The 24,362-nt window shown below is 38.8% G+C and overlaps 2 protein-coding genes across 2 annotated transcripts; one reads left to right on the plus strand and one right to left on the minus strand.

Moving 5' to 3' along the window:
- Nucleotides 1-548: 548 nt before the first annotated feature.
- Nucleotides 549-1,244, plus strand: LOC149011495 (uncharacterized). The gene has a single exon (XM_089162676.1). The coding sequence runs from the start codon at nucleotides 549-551 to the stop codon at nucleotides 1,242-1,244; it is 696 nt and encodes a 231-aa protein (XP_089018802.1).
- Nucleotides 1,245-3,525: 2,281 nt separating this feature from the next.
- Nucleotides 3,526-17,861, minus strand: LOC149011496 (uncharacterized). Its single transcript, XM_089163796.1, has 3 exons — nucleotides 17,544-17,861; nucleotides 16,909-17,073; nucleotides 3,526-4,183 (listed from the first exon to the last, which is right to left on the minus strand). The coding sequence occupies exons 1-3, from the start codon at nucleotides 17,811-17,813 to the stop codon at nucleotides 3,827-3,829; spliced, it is 792 nt and encodes a 263-aa protein (XP_089019922.1). The 5' UTR covers nucleotides 17,814-17,861; the 3' UTR covers nucleotides 3,526-3,826.
- Nucleotides 17,862-24,362: the final 6,501 nt, after the last annotated feature.

A 24,362-nucleotide genomic window follows, 5' to 3' on the forward strand; every position in this document is an offset into this window, starting at 1 on the left:
AAATAGATGGATTCCAAATACTGATACAGACTTAGGCTGTTATCCTTCTGCTACTATTACCCCCATCAAAAGTGGCACACTTCATTGACCAATGCAATCACTCATGGAACAGAAATACTTTACAGCAGTGGTGGCCACTAGAATTAGTCAAAAAGATACTTGCTATTCCCTTACTAGTTTCAGCACAAACTGATCAATTGATTTGGCATTGGACCACTTCTAGAACATTCTCAATGAGCTCAACCTATAGGTTGGCCATAAATAACTCAACGTGCCCTACAACACCAGCTAACATTTGGAAAAGATTATGGAAAGTACCCCTACATCCAAGAGTCAGTCATTTTCTATGGAAGGTCCTTCAACAAAAGTTGTCTACTGCCTCATTATTAATTCAAAGAGGATGTGCATGCTCCACTAGCTGCCTTCATTGTGGTGAAGAGCAAACAACACCTGACCATATCTTTGTTCAGTGCCCTCTTGCACATACAATTTGGGATGCTTTACACTTCCCCTTGATGAATATACAAGGGACCTTGGTGGATAAAGTAATGCAGCTGGTGAATCAATGGTATGACGGGACGGCTACTGAGATAGTGATTGCAAATTTAATAGCAATATGGTTAATGTGGAAAGCCTATACCAGTCAATATGATTCAACTGAGAGAATCTCTCCTTCACAGGTGACATTTCAGATTTGGAAAGGCCTTCAATTCTATAGCCAGAACCCCAAGAAAGTGCAGAGTCACAACACTAGCAGTTGCATTAAATGGGTGTCTCCAACTCCTTCCCACATTAAACTGAATGTCGGCGGATCTCTTTATAAAGATAGAAGGGTCACTGGCTATGGAGGAATTGCAAGGGATCACCGGGGACATATGCTCTTCTACTTTGGTCGGGGAATTGAAGCTCAAAACATCCTCATTGTATTAGCATTGGCAATCAGACAAGCCATCTTGTGGGCTATTGACTTTAAACTACCTAAGATTGAAGTAGAGTCTGACAATCAAGCTCTCATTAGCATCCTAGAAAATCATCAAAATGGAGCTCCCTGGAAGGTCTTCCCAATTATAGCAGATATCTTACATCTTTCGGCCTCATTTGAATCCATATCCTTCAGGCATGTTCTTCGTGAGGCTAACATGGTGGCAGATGCTCTAGCCAAAGATAGTGCTCTCTCCCAAGATGCCTTCCTGTCACTTCCCCTCCCCCTCATCTTTCCTGGTTTCTTTTGTTTGATATACTAGGATTAGGTTGTATTAGAGGTTTTACCTTATAATAAATAAATATCTTTCTTACCAAAAAAAAGAAGAGAAAGTGGGAGAGAAGAAAAAAATTGACCAAAGGAGATTTTTCTTGGTTAGTGTAAATCTTATGAATTCATGTGGAGATTAACAGCAAAATTGTCTACAATCAAAGTAAAAAGGACAGTGGTGAAGAGTTCAAGTTTCTCCATAAAACCTTTCCATAGTAAAAATGATTTCGATGAAAAATATCCTTACATGTGATGAACGCTCTCAAAAAGAAATAGAAAATGTCATAAAAGTTAAAAACAAGATAAGTATCAAGCTTTAAGCAATTCACAAAGTCATTAGACTGGGAGATCCAAATAGATCCTGGGCAAAGTTAGAGAACAGGTACAAGCCTAGGTCATTGACAAATCGACTGTTGTTGAAGAAACAATTATATGGTTATAGAGAGAAAGAAGTTTGATGAGCATTTGAAGGAGTTTCGACAAGATTTTGATTGAATTGTCGGCTTCTAATATTTTTAAAGAGGATGACAAAGAATTACTCCCATTGGCATCAATACCTCTTTCATTTGGTCTCATTGTGACTATACTGGTGGTAGGTATGGGTACTTTTGAAACTTTCATGATGTTACTGCTGCTTTACAAATAGAGCTCCGATTGGAACTTGTGCGAGTGGTACATGTGAAGTATAGAAGTTGCAGGTTGTTTAGGTATTGAATAAAAGTAATTTGAAAAGAAGCAAGTGACTTTCACTTCAAATTTAACACATGATGGTCATATCTTAAAATTGATTGTAGCAATAGATAAGGGGGGAACCCTATCACATCATACGACAATGATGAGCCATACGATACACCTTGACTGAGGAGTGCGGGCAATGCCATTTGAGTACTGGCGAGCAGTAAAGGCATCCTAAGTGGAGGGTTTGGTTCATTTCAGTTCAAATAAGGCAAACAAATGCATTCCTCAAGGGAATGTGAACGATGCAGTAAGGTATGGCAGATAATATACAAAACAAAAGTAGTTGTAGCTTCCACATTAATAGCAATTTTCTTCAAAATTAGGTAGGGCTTGTTAGGGTGGATGTATCTTGTATACTATATATCCATATGGTTAAACTTGACTTGTCATTGTAATTAGAATAGATTTTAGATTACTTGTACAAAGTTGGGATTTCAAGTACCCTTGTAAATATTTTATATTTTACTCGGAGAACCCGAAAAATAAAGAAAGAGGATAATACCTAGGGGTGTAAATGAATAACCAAAATCCAATTTGTATCTACATCCGTTTAGCGGTATCCGAATATGTCCAATTACTAATAGGATGCGGATATGGTATATCCCTTTCTTACCGATTATTATTCATCCGATTAAATTACTTATTTAGACTTAGTGTTTTATTTTTATAAAATTTTTACCTATGATATGTGCCTGTTTTTCTAGATTTCTACTAAAATAGTTACCAAAGTTGCTAAATTCTTAAATTTTAAACCTAACCCTTACAAATAAAATGATAAAGATGTAAACAGGTAGTCAAAAACTTGTATTTGATTTGTATTCAAGCTCATTTAGAAGATTCTACTTGAAAAAATAATTATCCAATTATCATCCGATCCGACTGAATCTGTCCGAAAACCGATAGGATATTATCCAAATTCGTCCGAATATAATAAGATGCGAATATGGTATTACCACCATCCGATCCGAATCCAATCCGTTTACACCCCTAATAATACCTCATAACATAGAAAATGGTGTACATAGATTTTTCAGTAAATAGTGAAATCTTATTCTCTTAAGTGGACGTGTCAAACCCGCTGGCCATGGTTCTCCAACCAGTGATATTATCTTTGGATACCGCAACAATGGCTTCGCAGATCATCGTATCATCATCCTAAAATCAGACAGAGATTGAGAAACAGCTCGAGAAATTCTTAAAATATAAATTTTGGACGCATTTAACTGAAAGAAACAAAGTGAACCTCCACAATTTAGGCCTGCTGCGTGGAATTGGGCAACTTCATCACTCCCAATTGAGGACGGACGTTGAGCTTCAGACTAATCAGATGAGCATCTATCAAAGTGAAAACTGAAGACTCATCTCATCCTGTTGCAGATCACCACCACCACCACTTCAATCAAACATGTGGCTTTTAACCTAGTTTTTTATCTTGCATCCTCAAGATTGCAAACAGATCACCACCACCACTTAAATCCAACACGCAGCTTTTAGCATAGTTTTGAGAGATTCTAGCAAAAACTGAAACAATCATCTGGAAGAAGAAAAAATCAAACAGTTTTACGGAGGCTATGTAGCACTAGTACAGGTATAGTCTTGACTCCTATAGAAGACATAGGTACAGACACGAGAATCAAACTGAAAACTTAACGACGATCAACCATATAATGTCGGATGCGCGCTACCATCATCAAGATATCTATATGCGTTTTCATTTTCTGTACAGGATGGAAAAGTGAGAGAGTTCATCAGATGTTCTCCACAAACTACACACAGAAGGCAGTAAGGTAAAAACTACAAGAAAAATTCTACTTCAGCGCTGCAATGTCGATGGCTTTACTGGCTGGATGATGGCACATTCTCTTCAACAGATATGGAGTCAGTTGTAGATGACTTTTTCGTAAGGGACTTAGGAATATCAATGTCATCTTGAGCACAGCGTTGCTGTGGGTGTGAAAGCAGCACACACATGTGACGGAAGAGAACACGAGAAAGCCCCTGGCCAGACTCAAAAATGTAACCCTCATACTCACTGACATGCTCGAGGGCATCCACAAGCGAATCATATACCTTTTGAGGGCAGTTCTCTGGCCCAGGCTTGTCATGGAGGTAGACGACATCCAAGGTAAAAAGTTTTGCATTTGCAGGCCACTGATATTGAGGTTGAACAGATGATCTGCAGTATATGAGAATCTGCAAAATGTGAATTAGTAAAATGCTTAGTCAGGTTGATGAGAATCATATACAGTTCCTCAAAGCACGTAAACTAGGGTATCAAGGCCTTAATCTAAGGTCCATGAGCATAATGAACAATGATATGTGACATGGCCAGAGCTTGGAGGGTAGGGAGGTCCAAACACATCCGCATGGAGTTCAATTGGGGTTTCTCAGTTGTACATTATGGCAATATGCGAGAGTTGGATCTATTTTCTTATTTAATCCCCTTCCTAAGAAAAATATAGGGAATATTCTGATTATCAGTTACAAGTACGAATTCTCTTCAATTAACTGGAAAATAATCCTTGTTCGGATCCAGATGCAGGATCTGCTTCTATTTCATGATCTGTTCTAGTTATGGAATTTATCAATACAAGGGTCTTTTGCATTGGAGAGGGCAGACTCTATACAATCCAAGTGTGCATGTGTGTGTGAGAGAGAAGGGCACATAAGCCTCTTAAGAACCTGCATAATTAATTTGTTTTTCTTCACAACAGATCTAATCATATTATGAGAAATCCCCTGGGATATTTCTTTTTCTTCCATCCCAGGTCCACACAAATCCTCCTTATCCTCTCTATTTTTTTTCCTTTTAACGGAAGCATAGCTGTTCAATCCTTCCAGCTATGAACCCATCATCAGTGTTTTGAACCACCCAGTAATCAACAGACTGCCAACCTTCTTTTTGCCATCTTTTACATATCGCAATAACAAAGAATCTAAGGAAAATATCACCAAATTCTCAAACACTGCAGCTTTCCAGAACTACTGGCTACAAACCCAAATCTTGTTTTTCCAGAAGGAAGGAAAAACTGTAGGGCTTGTTGATATAATATTGAAAAAAAGGGGTGAACCCAGTGCCGAAGCCTTCTGCAAAGTAGAGTCCAGGGGAGTAGTTTCCTTAAGCCACCTTACCCCAGAAATTTTGCTGAGAGGCTGTTTCGATACCTTGACCTCAAGCTACAACTGTGATCCACCAAACATTTCGCCAAGGCCTGCCCCGACTATAAACACCGCACAACTGTGTATTACTCTCTAGCAAACTCTTACAAAGATTGGTATGACATCACCTGGATAGGCAAATTAAAATTGGGTCCAAACTCCAGCATTTGAGGATCATCATTCGGAAACTGTGTGGACCAATGAGATCTTTCGAGATGTATTACCCTCGAACAAGACAATGCATGATAAAAATATCTGAAACCACACTCTGAAGAGAAATTCTCCAAAGAAGAATCAGGGATACCTCAAATTTGAGAAATCAAAGAAAGATCTGCTATGGGCCAAAGAGAGGGAATAAGAGAGGATAAGGTGCTGTCTGAGGCTGTGAACAGTTTCTGAGAATAAAGAGAAGGGTAAAGGAGGGAGAAATCCAATGGCTAGCAGTCACCACACCGGAAACTCAGACTTTACTTCCCATTATTCAACACTAAAAACATAGGAACACGTCCACTCCACATTTATTAGGAAAATGGAGCTCCCAAAAAAAATCACAGGTTCTAAAACTAGGAAACTGAGATCAAGCCAAACAGGAAAACCCAATATCCTACATAATCTACCCAAAATAAAACGAACGAAAAGAATTCTATCACAAAATTGAAATAAAATCCAACTTACCTAGTAATCAATAGATGCAATATGATAGGACACTAATGTGGAGGAGCACTATAGGGACAGGTGAGTTGTAGGGGATCATATCTACCCAGCCATGTGAGGGACAGAATTGAAATATAAGGACAAATGGCAAGGACTCAATGGGGAACAGCTACTTGCTGTTGGGGATATTCAAAGGGTATGGCTGAGATGGAAAGGAACGCAGTTAGGATTTGTTTGGGGTATACTAGGGGAAAGTAGGGAATAGTGGAGGGGGAGACTGAATTTGGGTAGGCATTCAGGGGTAGGGAAACCTTGTATCACAGCTCTAATGGAGTCACTTGCAATGTTGAACTAATTGGAGTGTTTTCCCTTCATAGTTGCTGTTTATTCCATTCAATTGCAGTGTGTGCACGTATGTGAGTAAAATCAAATGGGTTTCAGGGGCTGCCGGGAGCAGGTTCTGCAGAATTAAATCATCGTCATTTGCAGGAGAGGTTGCTGGTGGTTACAGGGGAGATAGCAGGGTCTAATCACAATACAACCTGGTTGTGGGACCAAACTTGGAAACAGCCTTTTCTGCAAAGCACGGGGCAGGCACTTGCCCATAGCACTCCTGCAAAAGCAGGAGCTTCATGCACTAGGGATGTCCTTTTTTTTTTTTTTTGGCAACCTACTAGACCCAAAACCTAAATTAGTAACTCAATATAGACCCTATACCAAAATAAACCCAATCTAACCCGATTCTTCTAAAAAACTGAAAATAAAACAAAATATACAACAACAACAATAAGCCTTGTCCCAACTAAATGGGGTCAGCTACATGGATTCTTGCCCTCCAATCAGTTATGTTCGAGGTCATGCTAGATACAAGGCCTAAGCTATACATATTTTTTTTCACCACTTCTCCTAAGGTTATCTTATGTCAACCCCTAGCTCTTCTAGTTCCTTCAATATGGATTATATCACTTCTCTGTACAAGGGCATTTATAGGTCTCCGTTGAACGTGGTCATGCCACCTCAAACAACTTTCTCGAAGCTCATCACTTATGAGAGCAACTCCCAGACCAACTCTAATATGATCATTTATTATCTTATCCATCATAGTTTTTCCACTCATCCATCTTAGCATCCTCATTTCTGCTACACTGAGTTTATCCATATGATTATTTTTAACAACCCAACACTCTACACCGTACATCCTATAGATGGTCGAACAACGGTCCTATAAAATTAATTTTCCTTTAAGCTTTAATGCAAAACGCCAATCACATAAGACCCCAGACGCACCTCTCCACTTCATCCACCCTATTTTAATTCTTTAGGAAACCTCATCCTCTAAATCACCTCTTTTACTTATGATTGAACCTAGGTACCTAAAACAATCACTCTGAGGAATCTCTTTATCGTCAAGAATCACCACCTCATCATCTGCCCGATCATGACTAAAGTTACAAACTAGATATTCTGTCTTCGATCTACTAAGTTTAAAGCCTTTTGATTCCAAAGCTACTCTCCATGATTCTAATTTGGTATTAATCCCCACTTGGGTCTCATCAATCAACACAATATCATCCACAAAAAGCATATATCAGGGGACCTCATCTTGAATGTCTTTGGTTAATTCATCCATTACCAGAGCAAATAGATATGGGCTTAAAGTTGACCCTTGATGTAGCTCAACTCTTATCGGGAATTCATTACTTTGTCCCCCCACTGTTCTAACAATAGTCATCGAACCATCATACATATCCTTAACTATATCTACATATTTACTTGCAACACTTCTTTTCTCTAGTACTTGCCAAATTAACGCTCTAGGGAGGACTCTAAAATAAAACATAATATAAACAAATAAAAATGGATGCTAACTAAAAGGTGAGTGACCAAAACATTAAGACAATATTTAACCAAAAGAAACTCTTCCTAGACAAAATTAACAGCTAACAAGATCAGCAAAATCTTCTATAATTAAATTCCATATACCTTCCTTCAATGTAAGGTTGGATCAAGAATGACCTAACCCCAAGCAGAGTTTCATACAAAGCCAATGAAGATGATAAATTATAGATCTAACACTTAACCATAACAATAATTATAACAAGGTTTAATAAACCAACTGGTCAGAGAGGGCCTGCTGTGATTGCTAGAAACAGAAGAAAAACAGCCTGGAACAGGAAGAAAGTGAAGAAAAGTATGAGGAGAATAAGATGGATAAATTAGGAGGTGAAGGAGGTAAGCACAGCTCTTGGGAGCAGCATTTAACAAACTTCAACCTGTTATAACTTATAAAGCTATCTCAACTTGAAATTGAAACACTATTTTGGGACTCAACTAACTAAATGTAGGACTCTATCAACAATAAAATTACAAACTTTAAAAGGGTGAACCTGGTGCCAAAGGCTTCACACAAGCAGAGTCCAGTGCTAATTTTCCAACGCAACCTTGTCCCAGGAATTTTTGCTGAGAGTCTGTTTCCAAAATAATTACAGACTTTTAAGTCACCAAATAAATAAATAAATCTTAATTCTTACATATAACAGCATCATGTAGAAGTTATCTACCACCGAGATTGAAACCAGACTTTCATCAGACCCTTCAACTATGAATAGATAAGCCACCACCTTCCAATTGGGAAACAAAATCAAGTTTGGAAAGCAAAGTTATCTATGAACCGTTTAGTAGGCTTTTATACCAAATGAGACAGATGAAAAGAACAATTTGCTTTAGTACGCTTAAAAGAGGGAACCAGAAAAGAAGAAAGAGAAGATAAGGGGTTGTTCTGGGGCTGTGAACAGTACCATGAATAGTAAAGATAAAGGGAAAGAAGAATACCGCCTGGCCAGCAGTCACAGATCACTTAAAATGCATGTTAATAGGAAAATAGAACTCCTAAACTAGGAAACTCATATCAACCCAAACAAAGGAACCGAAACTTCTTAAGTAATCTACCTAACAAAGTGAAAGATTACATGATTGTCCAAAAATAGAAATAAATTCTAAGTAGCCTACTAGAGAAGAACGAAAACACCAACTCAATATTAACCACCCTAACCTAAATCTTCCAGAAAACTGAGTACATATAAGATTCTAAACCATAAACAAGTCAAACAAGAGTGCAGCCTATAAGGAAACTAATCTAAACATTAAGGCACAGAATATTTAACTAAAAAGGATTCTTCTGGATAAAATTAACAGCTAATGGGATCCACATAATCTTTTCTGTACATTAAACCCTGTTTACCCCCAATAAATCCTAATTTTTGGGCTTTATAAAAGAGGCCCATTACATTAGCAAACCAACAAAAGGGAGATGATGTAGCCTTAGATTGAATAGGATCAAGTACAACCACTCTTCCAAGATCTTATTCTGAGGCACCTAGCAGGGGGTCTGATTTAGAGTCTTGGAATGGTATGACGAGGCTACAACTTGTATCGGTGGGGTATACTGTGCATATGGTTTGAATATGAGAAGTTTCTAATGGTCAGATTGAGAAAATTCAGGTTAGGAATTAGCGTTTGTTGGGAAAACAGTATTCAGAAAAGGGAAGAATAAGGATTTGGAAATTAGAAGATTAGAAGAAGATAAATTGGGGTAGGGGATATTGAAATAGAAAGTATTGTATTGTATATCTTTTGTAACTGTGTACAAGTATTTATAGAAGTATCCTATGCCCTGCCTATACACGTGTCTCTATATTCCCCCTCAAACTAGGCCGAGGTAGGAGACCTAGTTTGGCACATATAGAAAGAAATTCACGACGAGGTAGAGGTTTGGTAAAAACATCAGCCAACTGATGATTAGAAGATACAAAACGAGTGACCAAATGACCGAGCGCCACCTTCTCCCGAACAAAATGATAATCTATCTCAATGTGTTTTATACGAGCATGAAACACCGGATTAACTGTCATATGAAGCGCACTAAGATTGTCACAATATAGAATAGCTGGAGCTGATTGTGGGATACCAATATCTCGTAACAAGAAACTAAGCCAAGTTAATTCCGCTGTGGTAGACGCCATAGCCCTATATTCTGCTTCCGTGCTAGATCTAGCGACAGTCGGTTGCTTCTTGGCACTCCAAGAGATACAATTGATTCCCAAAAATGTACAAAAGCCCGTGGTAGACCGTCTGGTGGTTGGACAGCCGACCCAATCCGCATCCGAAAAGCCATATAATTGAAAAGAACTATTCTGATGAATATGAAGCCCATGATCTAAACTGCCCTTAACATAGCGAAGGATACGCTTTAGAAGCATAAAGTCATCCATTGTGGGCTTGTGCATGGCCTAACAGACAGTATTAACTGAATAGGAGAGATCCGGTCTAGTCATGGTGAGGTATTGTAACCCACCTACTAAACTTCTAAAATGATGCACATCAGAATACAAGGCTCCAACAGCAGTTTGGGAAAACCGAGTTACCATTGGTGTTGGCATTGGTTTGGCATCTTCCAAATGGGCTTTTTTAAGAAGATCATATGCATATTTCTTCTGAGACAGAAAAAGCCCAGAATTGGTAGAAGAGACTTCTATGCCCAAGAAATAGTGTAAAGACCCCAAATCTTTGATGGCAAAAGGAGCACCAAGCTTGCTAATAAAATCCATAAGAAAGGAATAGTCATTCCCAGTCAAAACTATATCATCGACATATAAAAGAAGAAGTAGAATTCGACCATTGTCCCGATAAATAAACAATGAGCTGTCAAAAGCACAACACAGAAAACCAAACTCTAGCAAGAAAGTGCTAAAACGGTCAAACCAAGCCCGCGGAGCTTGTCGAAGTCCATAGAGTGACCGGTGTAATTTGCATACAGACGTGGGCTTGTGTGGGTTCGTAAAACCAGGGGGTTGAGTCATATAGACTGGCGTCTTCAACAATCCATGTAAAAAAGCGTTTTTAACGTCTAATTGCCGAATAGACCATCGCAACATAGTAGCAATACTAAGCACAAGCCGAATTGAACCTGGTTTAATAACGGGACTAAATGTCTCATGGAAATCTATTCCTTCCTGTTGAGTAAAACCTCGTGCAACAAGGCGAGCTTTAAGTCTCTCAAGTGAACCATCCGCTTTGAGTTTAGTCTTAAAAATCCATTTGCAACTAACCACATTCATATCAACAGTTCTAGGCACTAAAGTCCATGTATTATTTTGATCCAAAGCAGTCATTTCTTCTTGCATAGCAGAAAACCAACCTGGATTTGCCAAAGCCTCTTTCACAGACCGAGGTTCACATGGAACAGTAGAAACATGAAGTATATACCGTGGATTGGGCTTAACAACTCCAACTCTGGAACGTGTAACCATTTTATGAGTGTTACTAGAAATGGGCTGAACATTTTGAGTGGGCTGACTAGCAGAACAAACAGCAGAAGACCCATGTAAAATAATTTCAGAATGCAAAACATCATTCAATTTAGTAGAACAATTATGCCCAGCAGAGTCTAATATGTTTTCCTCAACTTGACTTGCTGAATTATGACCTATACTCTTGTCTCCAGGATCAACTTGAACAACTTGGTCACCACTACTATCAAACCATGGTTTAAGTAGTCTAGAACTAAAAGAATCTTGCTGCTCATTAACGAGCTCAACAGAAGCAGAATTTTTCTTCCCATTAACTAACTCAACGGAAACAGAATTTTTCTGCACATTAGCTAACTCAACAGAAGCATCTTTATATGCAGCCCAGCCATCAAAATTACTAACTTGCACTGTTGGAGAAGAGACAGCAATACTAGTTGTAGTAGACTTGAATGGAAAGAGAGATTCATCAAAAATTACACTTCTTGAAATATATATTTTACCAGAAGCACGATGATAGCACCTATAACCTTTGTGCTTATCACTATAACCCATAAACACACATTGCAAAGATCTGGGTTCAAACTTGTTAGTAGTATAAGGCCTTAAATAGGGAAAGCATGCTGTACCAAAAACTCTGAATGAAGAATATGCTGGATCTTGACCAAACAGTAACTGTAAAGGTGTTTGCATATTAAGTACACTAGAAGGCAACCGATTAATCAAGAAAACCGCTGTAAGAAATGCCTCAACCCAGAAACATAATGGAACAGCCGCATGATATAACATTGCAAGACCTAGTTCAACTAAATGTCGATGTTTTCTTTCCACAATACTATTCTGGGCAGGAGTCCCTCTACAAGAAATATGATGAACTATACCATTATCAGCCAGACATTGTTGAAAAGCACCCAAGCTGAACTCACCACCTCCATCAGATTGAAACACCTTAATATGAGTATCAAACTGGTTCTCAACCATGGCTTTAAAATGAAGAAAACAAGTATAAAATTCTGATTTCCTTCGAAGAGGATACAACCAAGTGTAACGAGAGAAATCATCTACAAACAATGCATAGTATTGAAACTTCTGAACACTAGAAACTGGTGATTTCCCCCACAAGTCACAATGAATCCTATCAAGAGGTTTTACAGATCTAGTAAAGGAACTAATAAAAGGTAATTGTGCACTTTTACTCATTTGGCAACTATCACAGATATGTTTTGATTTACAAGTTACAGTAATAAGGCCCTTGGACTTCAAAAAATCAGTGATACGGGGATATGGATGCCCCAACCTTTGATGCCAGAGGTCTTCAGAAACAAAAGAGAAACGAGTGGAAAACAAAGCCATAGAACCTGAGACAACACCAACATCATCAAAAACATAGAGACCATCACTCTTACTCCCCAATGCCAATGTCTCCTAAGTTTGAGCATCCTTCACAGAGAACCCAGAATTAGTAAATTCTACTACACAACCAAGATCCGAAGTTAATTTGGAAACAGAGACCAAATTCTTCTTTATATCGGGAACAACCAAAACATCTTGTAGAGGCAAAACCGAATCATTAACAACCAGAATACCAGAACCCTTATGAGTGATTGGAAGAGAAGAGCCATTACCTACCATTAACCCAGAAGAGCCTTTGAAAGAAACTAAACGAGAGAGCTTACCCGGATCCGAGGTAACATGATCTCGTTGCTCCTGAATCGGAATCCAACGATTATCTTGATAATTTGTGAACTGAACAGCAGCTAAGGCCTTTGGGATAGAACTAGCTTGATATGAATGATCAAACCGAAACCAACATTTGAGAGCATCGTGCCCAGTTTTCTTGCAAACTTGGCACCTTAGAACATGATTAGGTACAGAAACATGAGTTTCTTTCTCAGAAACACTTGATTTTGTTATCGGAGAAAATCCGCGATTCTGCGAGGAGAAAGAGTTACCACCGATGGAACGGCCTCCACGGCCAAAACGGCCTCCTCCTCTGTATCGAAAAACCCCACGACCATCATCTTGCCGCGCAGTCTGGGCAGTGAAAGCAAGAGTCGAACCAGGGGCTTCACCAAGAATACCCTTACTTCGCAAATCGTGACTTTGAAGTAAAGGAACAATCTCAGAATAAGAAGGTACAGGGGGTTTCAGCATCGTTGTAGCAAATGACTCATAAGAAGGCCCCAAATTAGTTAGTAACAAGAAAACTTTTCGTTGATCAGGCACTGGTTTGCCAATCGCGGCTAACTGATCGCAAAGAGTCTTGAATTTAATCAAGAAATCAGCAAGAGATTGTGAGTCGTTCTTGCGCAAGAAATGAAGACGAGAAAGAATCTCAAACTCTCTAGCCTCAGAAACTTGAGAGAAAGCATCTGCTAGAGTTTTCCAGAGATTGAAAGAAGAAGACGCACCCACAGCCAATCCAAGAACACCGTCGGCTAAGGTCCCTCGTGATCCGATGCTTTTACAAGCCTATCGATGCGAATCCGGACTTGATAAGAGGGATTGACGTATTCTTCACCAACATCGTTCAACAGCAGACGAGCAGGGGCTGAAACCGCTCCAGTGATGAACCCATCAAGATCTTGGCTCTCGATCGAGTACGGATCTTGAGTATCCCAAAGGAGATAATTCTCTGAGTTTAACCTAATTGTTACAAAATTTTGTAACATTCAGATTACTAGGGTAAGGAAACGAAACAGAGGAAGACGAAGCAGCCATGTTCAAGAAAAAGAAAGAGAAAAACTGTTGTTTCAAGAGAAAAGGTTGTTTCAAGAAGCGGTTTCAAGAGAAAGAAGCTGTTTCTAGAAGTTGTTTCAAGAGAAGTCTATGCTCAGAGGGATGATACCATATTGAAATAGAAAGTATTGTATTGTATATCTTTTGTAACTGTGTACAAGTATTTATAGAAGTATCCTATGTCCTGCCTATACACGTGTCTCTATAGGGGATACCGGGAAAATTGGAATTACCGCCATCACAGATATTCTTGAAAAGAAGCTTGAATAAAAGAAGATAATCTTGGGAGGAAGAAAAGGAAAGAAATCAGACTTGGGATACCAATCCCCTATGCATTGCTCAACAGCACAAAAATTCCTAAGAGGTTATATTATTTAATCAAACCATTTCCTATTGACAAGAGATGCATTTTATATATATAAACCTTCAAAAAATTTCCTAATTTGACTCACATTGGGCTCCTTGCCACTCAAAAAGATTTTTATAAGGTAAATAAAATAAAAACAGTTCTATCGAGTTATTAAGTATCCAAAATCTAACTCAAACATTGAATTGAACAACTAACCTGTGTACTGGCATTACCTCACTATAGGCTTATAAGTTAGATCCATCATGGTTTGAGATCTCGAACTCAACAAAGATCTAGGTCCCTCAAAAAACCAAGATCTCACAAGATCTCAGCCCAAAGCTGATAAGAATCCCCAATCAAATGGAGGGCCCATCTCGGTGGGTATTACGGCTAAGTTTGGGCCAGAATTTGGTATTCAACCTATTTTAAAGTCTTCTAAACACAGTGGTGAGCTTGGATTTGTGAGAAAACAAGTATATATATGAGTTCCAACTCGACCCTAACTTTGAAAATAATATGCTTAAGGAGTGAACATGCAAACTTATAAAACATGAAATACAAAACCATTACTTGATATAAATCAAATTATAAAGGTTTAAAGTCAAATATTACATTAAACATGTTCAGTTGTTCACAATTCTACATTAAAACATTGGTGTACTTATAAGTTATATCACAAGAGTAGAAGAGTAAAAACAATCATTGACTAAGCAGCTCATCCAACTTTGCTCCACCAGCATCAGCACAAACACCACTTCCACCAGTGTAGAACATAGTTTTGAAAAAAAAAAGAGACATTTGTGAAGAACACTCACTTTAATTCAAGATTGGCATCAAAATTAGTAAATCTTTGTTGTACATGAGCTAAATAGCTTGTTGATGATGCAGCCTAAGTAGAGATTTGACCAACTTTTTGATGAAAAATCCAGCCAAAACAAGCAAAGGCAAAAAGAGCGTTGAAACAAGTCAATACAAGCTTGAGATCTCGAACGAAATGTGGTATTTTCAAAAATTGGTTTGAATCAAGATCTTGCGAGATAACAAGATCTCAAGTTGACCGAGAACATGGCTGTGATCTTGCATTTTTTTGGGGATCATCTCGAGGTCTCAAAAAAAAAAAAAGAGATCTCCACCCCCCCCCCCCCGGGGGGCAGGGGAGGGGGGTACTAGTGTAGTGGACCTTAGCTCAAGGTCTGAAAAAAATGAGATCTCAACCGGGATCTCATGAGACCTTGAACCACAAGATCCATTATATTAATTTCTCCCCTAATTAAAGCCATAGTCCCTGAAAATCCCCCAGCACCATCAATGACACCATTTTTCAAATGCTCTATCGTTCAATAAACCGTCTCTTAAACACCTTTGAACCAAAAACAGAAGATGGCAATCAATAAAAGGCAAATCTATTCCATCCATTTCGCAAAAACTTTTATGAGAAAATCTTGCCTGAACCTTGCTAATAAATGAAAGAAAGAGAAAAAAATATTGTCCGGCAATAGTTCAACCAGAGGATACATTTGGCTTAAATTAATAGCAGTTATTTTTGCCAATTACAGAATCCCGTATCATAGAATTGCAAACTATCCCTATGATTAAATCAAGAGCTATAACCAAAGTTGAGGATAACATCTGCTAGAAATAGAAACCCAATTTTATGGAAAAGTGAGTGGGTTGACATTGAATACTAGCTTCTAGAGTTTCGGATAATACTTATCTGTCACAGTGATTTGATTGCTCGTTAAAATTAAGAAACGAAATCAGACCCTTGTTTTTATAACAATAACACATCGAAAAATGAACAGATTTGGAAAGAAAAACAGAGATACAGAGAAAGACTCGTGCAGCAATTTAAAATGAGAGAGAAAGAAACCCCATTGGGTGGATTGCAAGGGAAGGACAGTAAGGGAGAGTGTGGGAAGGGAAGGGGAAGGATGGCTGTGGAGGTGTGGCATGGACCAGTTAGCAGGAAGGAGAAGTTGGTTCTGTTTGTGAAGAAAGAAGAAGGAAAGACGGATGTTGGGGGTATTTTATGTTATTCATTTAGCTTCTCTATTTACGGGGAAATCTAATTTAAAACACGTGAATGTATGATATAATTCTATACCTACCAATTTTGTAGAAGTATATCCCAAAGATCTAGGCAATTCTCCAAAAATAAAATGTTCAACGTCCATATATCAAACCGTGAGCCAAAATAAAGTTTTCTGAGGCCCAATTGGATTGATTGGATACCATTAACTGCATCCCTTCAGTTGGCAAAATGCAGCATTCCCGTAAGGCCATACAGAAGCATTTGTTCTCAGGTATCTACAAATGCATAAGCATGAAGTAACAACCTGCCATAAGTTGACTTCAAGGACCAGCTTACCAAGTATCCATTATCCATAATTTCGGCGTCCATCTTACTTAGCCTAGACTAGTTTCCAGTGATTGTTTTCATAATGTGTCATGCAGCAATCACATCAAGGATTACCAGTGAAGCAATTTCAGTTGTGGCGTTTAACGATCTGATTTCAAATCATTTTTTTTTCTCTAGATGTTGAGCAGATTGAGATTGAAGGGAATTCTCCTAGTGATTCAATACTATCCTTGTCAGAACTAGGATCTTCATATCTATGCAGTCTATGAGCTCGCCAAGAAAGATGTGATCAGAATGTGGATCAAGAGCTGCCCTCCAAAACAACAATAAAATGCATTAATTTAATATTTACCAGTCTGAAAATCCGGTTCTGAGCACGAGATTTCTTCGCTTCATGAGCTGCTACTCGGAAGAGATGGGTGAGATCTGCCTGACCATATGAAGAATCAGGAGTGATGGTGATCATACGAAGTGCAGCAATAGCAGACTCAGCGTCGCTCCTAAACTCCTTCCGAAGCTTCAAGGTTATCAAAATAACGACAACAATATTTCTCAAGTTAACAAAGGCACTGGAGAAGTAAAGGGAGGATCAATTTGTATATTTGCAACGAAAAACAAGAATCTCCGAAGCTAGAGCTTAAATCAATTCAAGATACTCGACAAATTTATCACACATCAGTTACTTTAAGAATGCCCCGACAAAATGAAGATAGAATCCAGTGATTCACGTCAAATGTTTCAACATTCAGTTCGAATCATTCTCTCTAAGTAAACCATTTAACCAGTAATATATGTAAAAAACTAAAATAAAAAATGCACAAACAAAAAATCAGGGTTAGGATTGCAGAATAAAGCCGAATTCCAGAACCCAAAACCTTTCACATTACACAAAAGAACCCGACAAAAACTCCAAGAAATTATGGTATAATCACATCGAAATTCTACTGGAACAAAACGAAAGAAAGCAAAATTAGAAATTGGGAATACCCAAGAAGCGGATTGGCCAAGAGCTGCGAAGGCGAAACGGTGCTCAGGATTGATAGCGAGTTTTGCATGGACGAAGAGGAGGACTGCATTCTTTATTGAATCCAATCTCGTGATGGGTCGACCTTTAGGGCCCGAAACTTTCATCTCCACCAAAGATTCAGGGTCGACATCGATGCAGAACAGTATATCCTCGTTGCAGAAAGAGGTCGGCTGCAGAGTGTATGCACAAGATGATGGGCTCTCGGCGTCTACCACTTCCATGGCGCTCATCTTTCTCTGGTCTCTCCGGTTCTCTCACTTCGCTATTCCACCACCAGGCTTAAAAGCTCAAACAATGAAAAAAATAGGTGGTTCAGGTGAGGCCCACAAATGGAGAAAATTGAAGAGTAGGACCCACAGCAATACCCGTGGCCCCAGCATTAGAGGTCAGAAAGCACCTGGAGAGGGATCGCCGATTCAGACTCCAAATAATAGCGAGGCCATGAACATTCCACCAGAAACATCTAGGATCCGTCAATGGAAGGGTAGTGGAGTGGTTAAGAACGTCCACTCTCAGTGGAGAGATTGTGGGTTCAATGCTTACCGGCAGCATATGTAATAGTCTCATCCCCAATTTCCCTATATATAAAGTACATTTTTTTTTTATCGAAGAAAAAGGAAGATATATTAAAATTAAGTTTGGAAACACTTACAAGGACTACATATAATGTTATTACAGTAATCCTCTTGATTAAAAGCTAAATGAGCAAAATATTCAAAACGCATCTGGAGTGAACTATTTGGGAAAATATCAAATTTAACCACTGGCAGAGGCCACTTTAGTTTTGTAGGTTTAGGTAATAGATGAGCGATTTTTGGATTGTTTGTCCATATCTCCTCTATACTTAGCCCACGTTGTGAAGCTGTTGACATTCCAATCTGAAGTCCATCAAGCATCGCCTTCACCACACCTTCCTTCTTTTGCTTTCCATAATTGACATATTGTATATGTCTGTCTTTGTATATTCCCACGCTCCATCCTACGATCCCTAGTTGTTGATTAGGAACCCCTGCACACAATAAAATACATTTATCAGTTGTTAGTGTATTGTTGCATAGATTTTCTTCCAAATTATAATTATTCCCACAGTTATGATGACTGTAAGTATTAGTATTCTCTTCCTCCCTTTGTGGTTTTAAAGCCCCTATCCAAGATGTTAGTTTCCCTAGCACCTGGTTGGGGTTAGGAGCTTTATGATTGAATACCGTTTCATTCCTTTCCTGCCATATGAAGTAGCAAGTTATAATGAAGGTGGACATAAACCCCTGAAAGTTGTTGATGTTATTATTTAATTGACTTCCCATGTTTTGGCACCAATTAATTAGAGAGTTATCCATCCAATTTTCTGTACGCAGTCCCAATGGTCCCGCCACATGTATGCGCTTCCCCCAGTCACATGAGATAAAGATGTGCCATGTGGTTTCTGCTTCTTTCCCACACATTGCACACTCATCTTGAGTGTCCATCCATTGTGCGAGATTTGCACGTACTGGTAATCCTGCATTTAAGACATGCCATAAAAAAAAATTTAATTTGGGGTGTATGGGCAGTTTCCACAAATGTTTCCACCAGCTAGCATATTAATTATCATTGTTCATGAAACGTTGTTTCATGATTTGTTGATAGGCTAGTTTAACTGAGAACTCTCCATTTGAAGATATAGTGGAGGACCAGCGGTCCTCATGATCAGTTAAAATTAAAGGAAGAGATATCACCGCATTTGTATTTGTGTCTGTGTCAGGTGCTGATCCAGCTTGTGAATGACCATGTCTATTATGCATCATCTTCGCCACTGTCTATATAAAGCGCATTTGTTACCAAGAAAAAACATCTAGGGTCCAACAGTAGAGAAAAATCATGCTTTGAGGGTAGCACTTTGTGTGGGTGTGAGAGTGGTGTGTGGTTTCCTAGAAATAGTGAAACCCTTTTTCTCTCTGGTGGATGTAGGCATGGTTTTGATGAACCACGTTAAATCCCTCTTATGTGCTTTGCTTGTGTTCTTCTCTGTTCGTAATTATGCATCCATTATCTCTAACAAGTGGTATTAGAGCTAGGTTCGGTGGATCGTCGTTGAAGGTGTGCGAAGATCCAGAACTGAGAGGATAGGTGTCAGGAGAACGGAGAAGACTTCGACGGATTGATCGAAGGTATGATTCTAGATCTAGAATCGTGAAATTTTTTTTATCCTTTTTTATTTCTTATGATTTAAGCGGATTGGCTCAAAGAAAAAAAAAAGAAGAGGAGGACAAGTTTTGAGCTTTCTGGTTTGGATCGTCAGGATTGCTGGTGATTTTTTTTTTTTTTTTTTTTTTTTTTTAACTTTGGTTTGAATGTAATGAATGTAATCATTACATTCGTTTGAAGAAAAAAAAAGTTGGAACTAAGGGTGTCAATCGGTACGATTTCGATACGGTATCAACTTTGAATACCAAAAACCAGAACCGTACCGTACCGAATTTAAACGGTACGGTATGGTTTCGGTATTTACAAATACAGTTTGGTACGATTTCAGTATTAAATTAGTACAGGAAAACGATTTAAACATTGTATCTAGTGTGGTACAATTTTAGTACAAATGAACTTATGTCACTTTTGTTATTAGTTCATTAAGATCCTAATGAAATTGTGATCAACCAATCGATAGAATTTGAAATTAACATAGATAAAGCAAGTAAATCTAATTAATAGAGACAAAACAAGTAAATCTAAAAAGATGAGTGAATGATTAAACGACGGTGCGGTTCGGTACGGTTAAACGGTTTCGCTACGCAATTGACACCCTTAGTTGGAACGTGGAACGATGGAAGGACCGTGAGTAAGGAAAGAAAAAAAAAAAGGGTTCGGTTGGTTGGAGAAAAGATAAAAAGAAATATAAGATATTTTTTGTTTTTTTATTACTACCGAATCGATACTGTACAGGTTGTTTCCACATGATTTCGTGTGAATGTTTTTTGTACGGAGTTAAGTATTCCTAAGGTTTTTCGGCGTTCGGACTCAAGTGGAAGTGACGGATCAAGGAGATTTTTTCCGTTGGTATTGATTTTATGAGTTCGTATGAAAATCAATGGTGAGGTTCTTTCAGTTAATTGATGGGTACGAAAGCCACAGCTCAAGTAAATTGTACAGGCTTGCAGGTAATGTTGAAATAGGTGGAGCTCCAGTTGACACTTTGGCAATGGGTACAGGTAGACAGAGTTTGTAGGTTGTTTAGGCACAAAACAAGGGCAAATCTAGAAAAAAACGAGTGACTTTCGCTTTGGATTTGGTGAGTGGTAGTGATCTCTCGGAGCCGACTGTGACAAAAGGAGAGATGGAGCCATGTCACGTCGTATAGCGATGATGAGTTGTACGGGACGCCCTAGGTGGGGGGTGTATGCCATGCTGGTTTAGTGATGGTGGTAACAAAAGCATTCCTGGAGGGGATGTGGATCATGCGTGTAGAGCGGCGATGAGTTGTACGAGACACCCTAGGTGGGGGTGTGCACCATGCTGGTTTAGTGATGGCGGTAACAAAAGCATTCTTAGAGGGGATGTGGGTCATGCGTGTATAGCAGCGATGAGCTGTACGGGACACCCTAGGTGAGGGTGTGCGCCATGCTGGTTTAATGATGGCGGTAACAAAAGCATTCCTGGAGGGGATGTGGGTCATGCGTGTATAGCGACGATGAGTTGTACCGGACACCCTAGGTGGGGGTGTGCGCCATGCTGGTTTAGTGATGGCAGTAACACAGCATTCCTGGAGGGGATGTGGGTCATGCGTGAATAGCGGCAATGAGCTGTACGGGACACCCCAGGTGGGGGTTTGCACCATGCTGGTTTAGTGATAGCGGTAACAAAAGCATCCCTGGAGGGGATGTGGGCCATGCGGTAAGGTGTGGTGGATACACAGAGACAGGTGATTGCAGAGAGACATCATCAACGGTTTTCTTCAAGGTGGTTTGCAGAATTCAAGCCAAGGTGGAGATTGTTGGGTTTGGGTGTCTTGTATTCTGTGGGTCCATGTAATTATGGTTTGGTTGTATTTGTAATTCAAACAGGGTTTGGGTCAATTACTAATACTAGGGTAAAATTGTAATTACATTGGGATTAGGGTTTTAGGTTTCCCTATAAATAGTCTTTGTGGGATAACCTATAAGAATCAATCTCTGTAGGAGATTGGGGAATCAATCCATGTAGGGGATTGAGAAACCCATCCTGAGGATAAGGATGGGGGGCAAGCAAAGGGTAGCACTTTGTGGGTGTGAGAGTGGTGTGTGGTTTCCTAAAAATAGTGAAATTTTTTCTCTCTGGTGGATGTAGGCATGGTTTTGCCGAACCACGTTAAATCCCTCTTATGTGCTTTGCTTGTGTTCTTCTCTGTTCGTAGTTGTGCATCCATTATCCCTAACAACTATGTCTTCATAGCTTCCTCAGTGTTGTAAATATGTTTAAAACTTATTGATGTTATTTTATATAAATTTCTGTTTTAATCGTGTGTTTTATCCATGGTTTTATTTAGTCCCACATCGGGTTGAGATGATCTGATGATATGGTTTATATATAATAAGGGCCCATGTATTATTAATTTGTGCAACACGAACCGAGCCTGAATCCTGTTAGCTCTAAGATTTTACTTCCATATCTAGAAAAGTTTATCTGTAAAGATGTTAGCTCTATGATTTTCTTTCTACCTCATAGACCTTTCAAGATGTTAATAAGAAAATCGTTGTAACTTAGTATGCAGATTTTTACAAGTATTGCAATTGAAGTTAAAGATTTTCAAACTTTCTCCAAAACATTAATATGACAGTTGTTAACAATAAAAGGTGAACATTCATGTACTAGAACTTATCTCATGAATTCTGTCAAATAAAGAGACTGCAAGGACGTTTACATCATTTCAAATCCGGTTCCTCAATCCTCAATGTTAGTACACAACTCACACCCTACCAGTATAAAATCAGAGAGGTCTACCTTGTCAATATTCAGAGGTAAATCCACTTCTAAATGCGTAGTGGAGGGATATGACATGCTACACTCCAAGGTAGTTGATCGCAATTCATTTCCTACTGGTATTTATTGCAGACCCATGCAAGCAAAATTTTGCCAAAAATTTTACCAGGTTGCATGCATTTTACTTACTCCTCCACTGGAGGGTTCTTACTGAGCTTAGAGTTTAAAGGTTTTTGGGGTAAAAAAAAAAGGAAATACAATCAGATTAGACTTTTCAATATGGTACATCAACCTGATGAGCAACTATTCAAGTTTAAACATAATAGAAAACCTGAGCACCTTATGTAATTTTTTTTTATAGAAAAAGAAAAATAGCATTAAGATCAAAGCTGATAGCACTTACAAATACTAGATATTGTTCTATTACAATTATCCTGTAAGGTGGCTGCCATGTTAGCATATCCCTCAAAATAAGTCTGGAGCCCTGGGTTTGGGAGTATATTATATTTCATCATTTTTGTCAATCTTGCCAATTCCATCAACATGGGTAATTCCTGAAGAGTCCATTTTTGTCTTGAAGGCCATGGTAATAGATCTGCTATTTGTGAATTGTTTGTCCAAATTTCATCTATCTTTAGCCCATCTTCCTCCGTTTTTCAATCCCCTGTTGCAGTCCATTAAGCATAGTCTCCAAGATTCCATTTGCCTTCTCTCTTCCAAAATTGATAGACCATAGATATCCATCTCTGCATGTTCCAGTGCTCCATCCTGCAGCTCCTAGCTGCTGGTTATATACCCATGCACACATTAAAATATTTTTGTTAGACTGTGAATATTGTCCTACACCAATTTTCTTCTATATTGCTAGGATTTGCATAATTCATATGAACTGGTAAAATTAAGTTTTCGTCCTCCCTTTGTAGCTCTAAGGCCTTTATCCATTTCTGGATATTCCCTAACACCGTAAAGGGGCTAGGTATTTTTTGATTAAACACTTTTTCATTCATTTCTTTCCAGATGAAATAACATGATATTATAAAAATAGACATAAACCATCTGGACATGTCATTGGTTAATTGTGAACACATATTATGGCACCAGCTCAACATAGACATATCCATCCAGTTTTCTGTACGTAGCCCCAGAGGTCCTGCTGCGTGAATTCTCTTTCCCCATTCTCATGATATGAAGATATACCATGTTGTTTCTTCTTCCTTCCCGCACATTGCACACTCAGGCAAAGTTTGCAACCATTTTGCTAGTTTTGCCCGCACCGGTAATCCTGCATTTAAAACCAAGTTTATTGTTGGCCACATGTCCCTATGATGATTCTGTAGTTCATTTGCCACTGTTGCATGTCGAGGCCATCTTGTGAAGTTGTATTATGTTGTTATGCTCTGTTCTTGGTTATGTTCCCATGGATCAAACAAGAAAGATGTTCTTCGTCTATTCCCGACTACTCTTCTCGCCATGGTTCTTAACATTGGGATGATGCTTGTAATGCTATTCCATACCCATGACCCCTTTTTCCTTGTTACCTTCGGATCAAAGAAACTTTGGTCCTTAAAGTATTTGGCTTTGAGAACTTGTACCCATATCGCATCTGGATTTGAAAGTATTCGCCACCCTTGTTTGAGTAGCAATGCCCCATTGTAGTCCTCCATTTTTTGAAACCCATTCCTCCCATGGGTTTTGGTTGACATAATCTTATCCATGCTATCAGATTCAGTTGCTTACTCTTATTGGGTTGTCCATTCAAAAATCTTTGATAGATAGCATCTATTTTTTGCATGTAGTCTTTGGGAATCTCAGAAATTCCATCTGATATAGAGCCATCGATTGAATTG

The sequence above is a fragment of the Hakea prostrata genome, chromosome 7 (genome assembly GCF_041222555.1).
Source record: "Hakea prostrata isolate BN-2017 chromosome 7, UWA_Hpros_2, whole genome shotgun sequence".
In the NCBI taxonomy this organism is placed as follows: domain Eukaryota; kingdom Viridiplantae; phylum Streptophyta; class Magnoliopsida; order Proteales; family Proteaceae; genus Hakea; species Hakea prostrata.

Coding starts and splice junctions, on each gene's coding strand:
- LOC149011495 (XM_089162676.1), top strand. CDS start 549: ATGCAGCTGGTGAATCAATGGTATGACGGGACGGCTACTGAGATAGTG.
- LOC149011496 (XM_089163796.1), bottom strand. CDS start 17,813: ATGAGCGCCATGGAAGTGGTAGACGCCGAGAGCCCATCATCTTGTGCA. Junction 17,074..17,543: donor TTGGCCAATCCGCTTCTTGG/GTATTCCCAATT, acceptor ATAACCTTGAAG/CTTCGGAAGGAGTTTAGGAG. Junction 4,184..16,908: donor AGAACCGGATTTTCAGACTG/GTAAATATTAAA, acceptor CACATTTTGCAG/ATTCTCATATACTGCAGATC.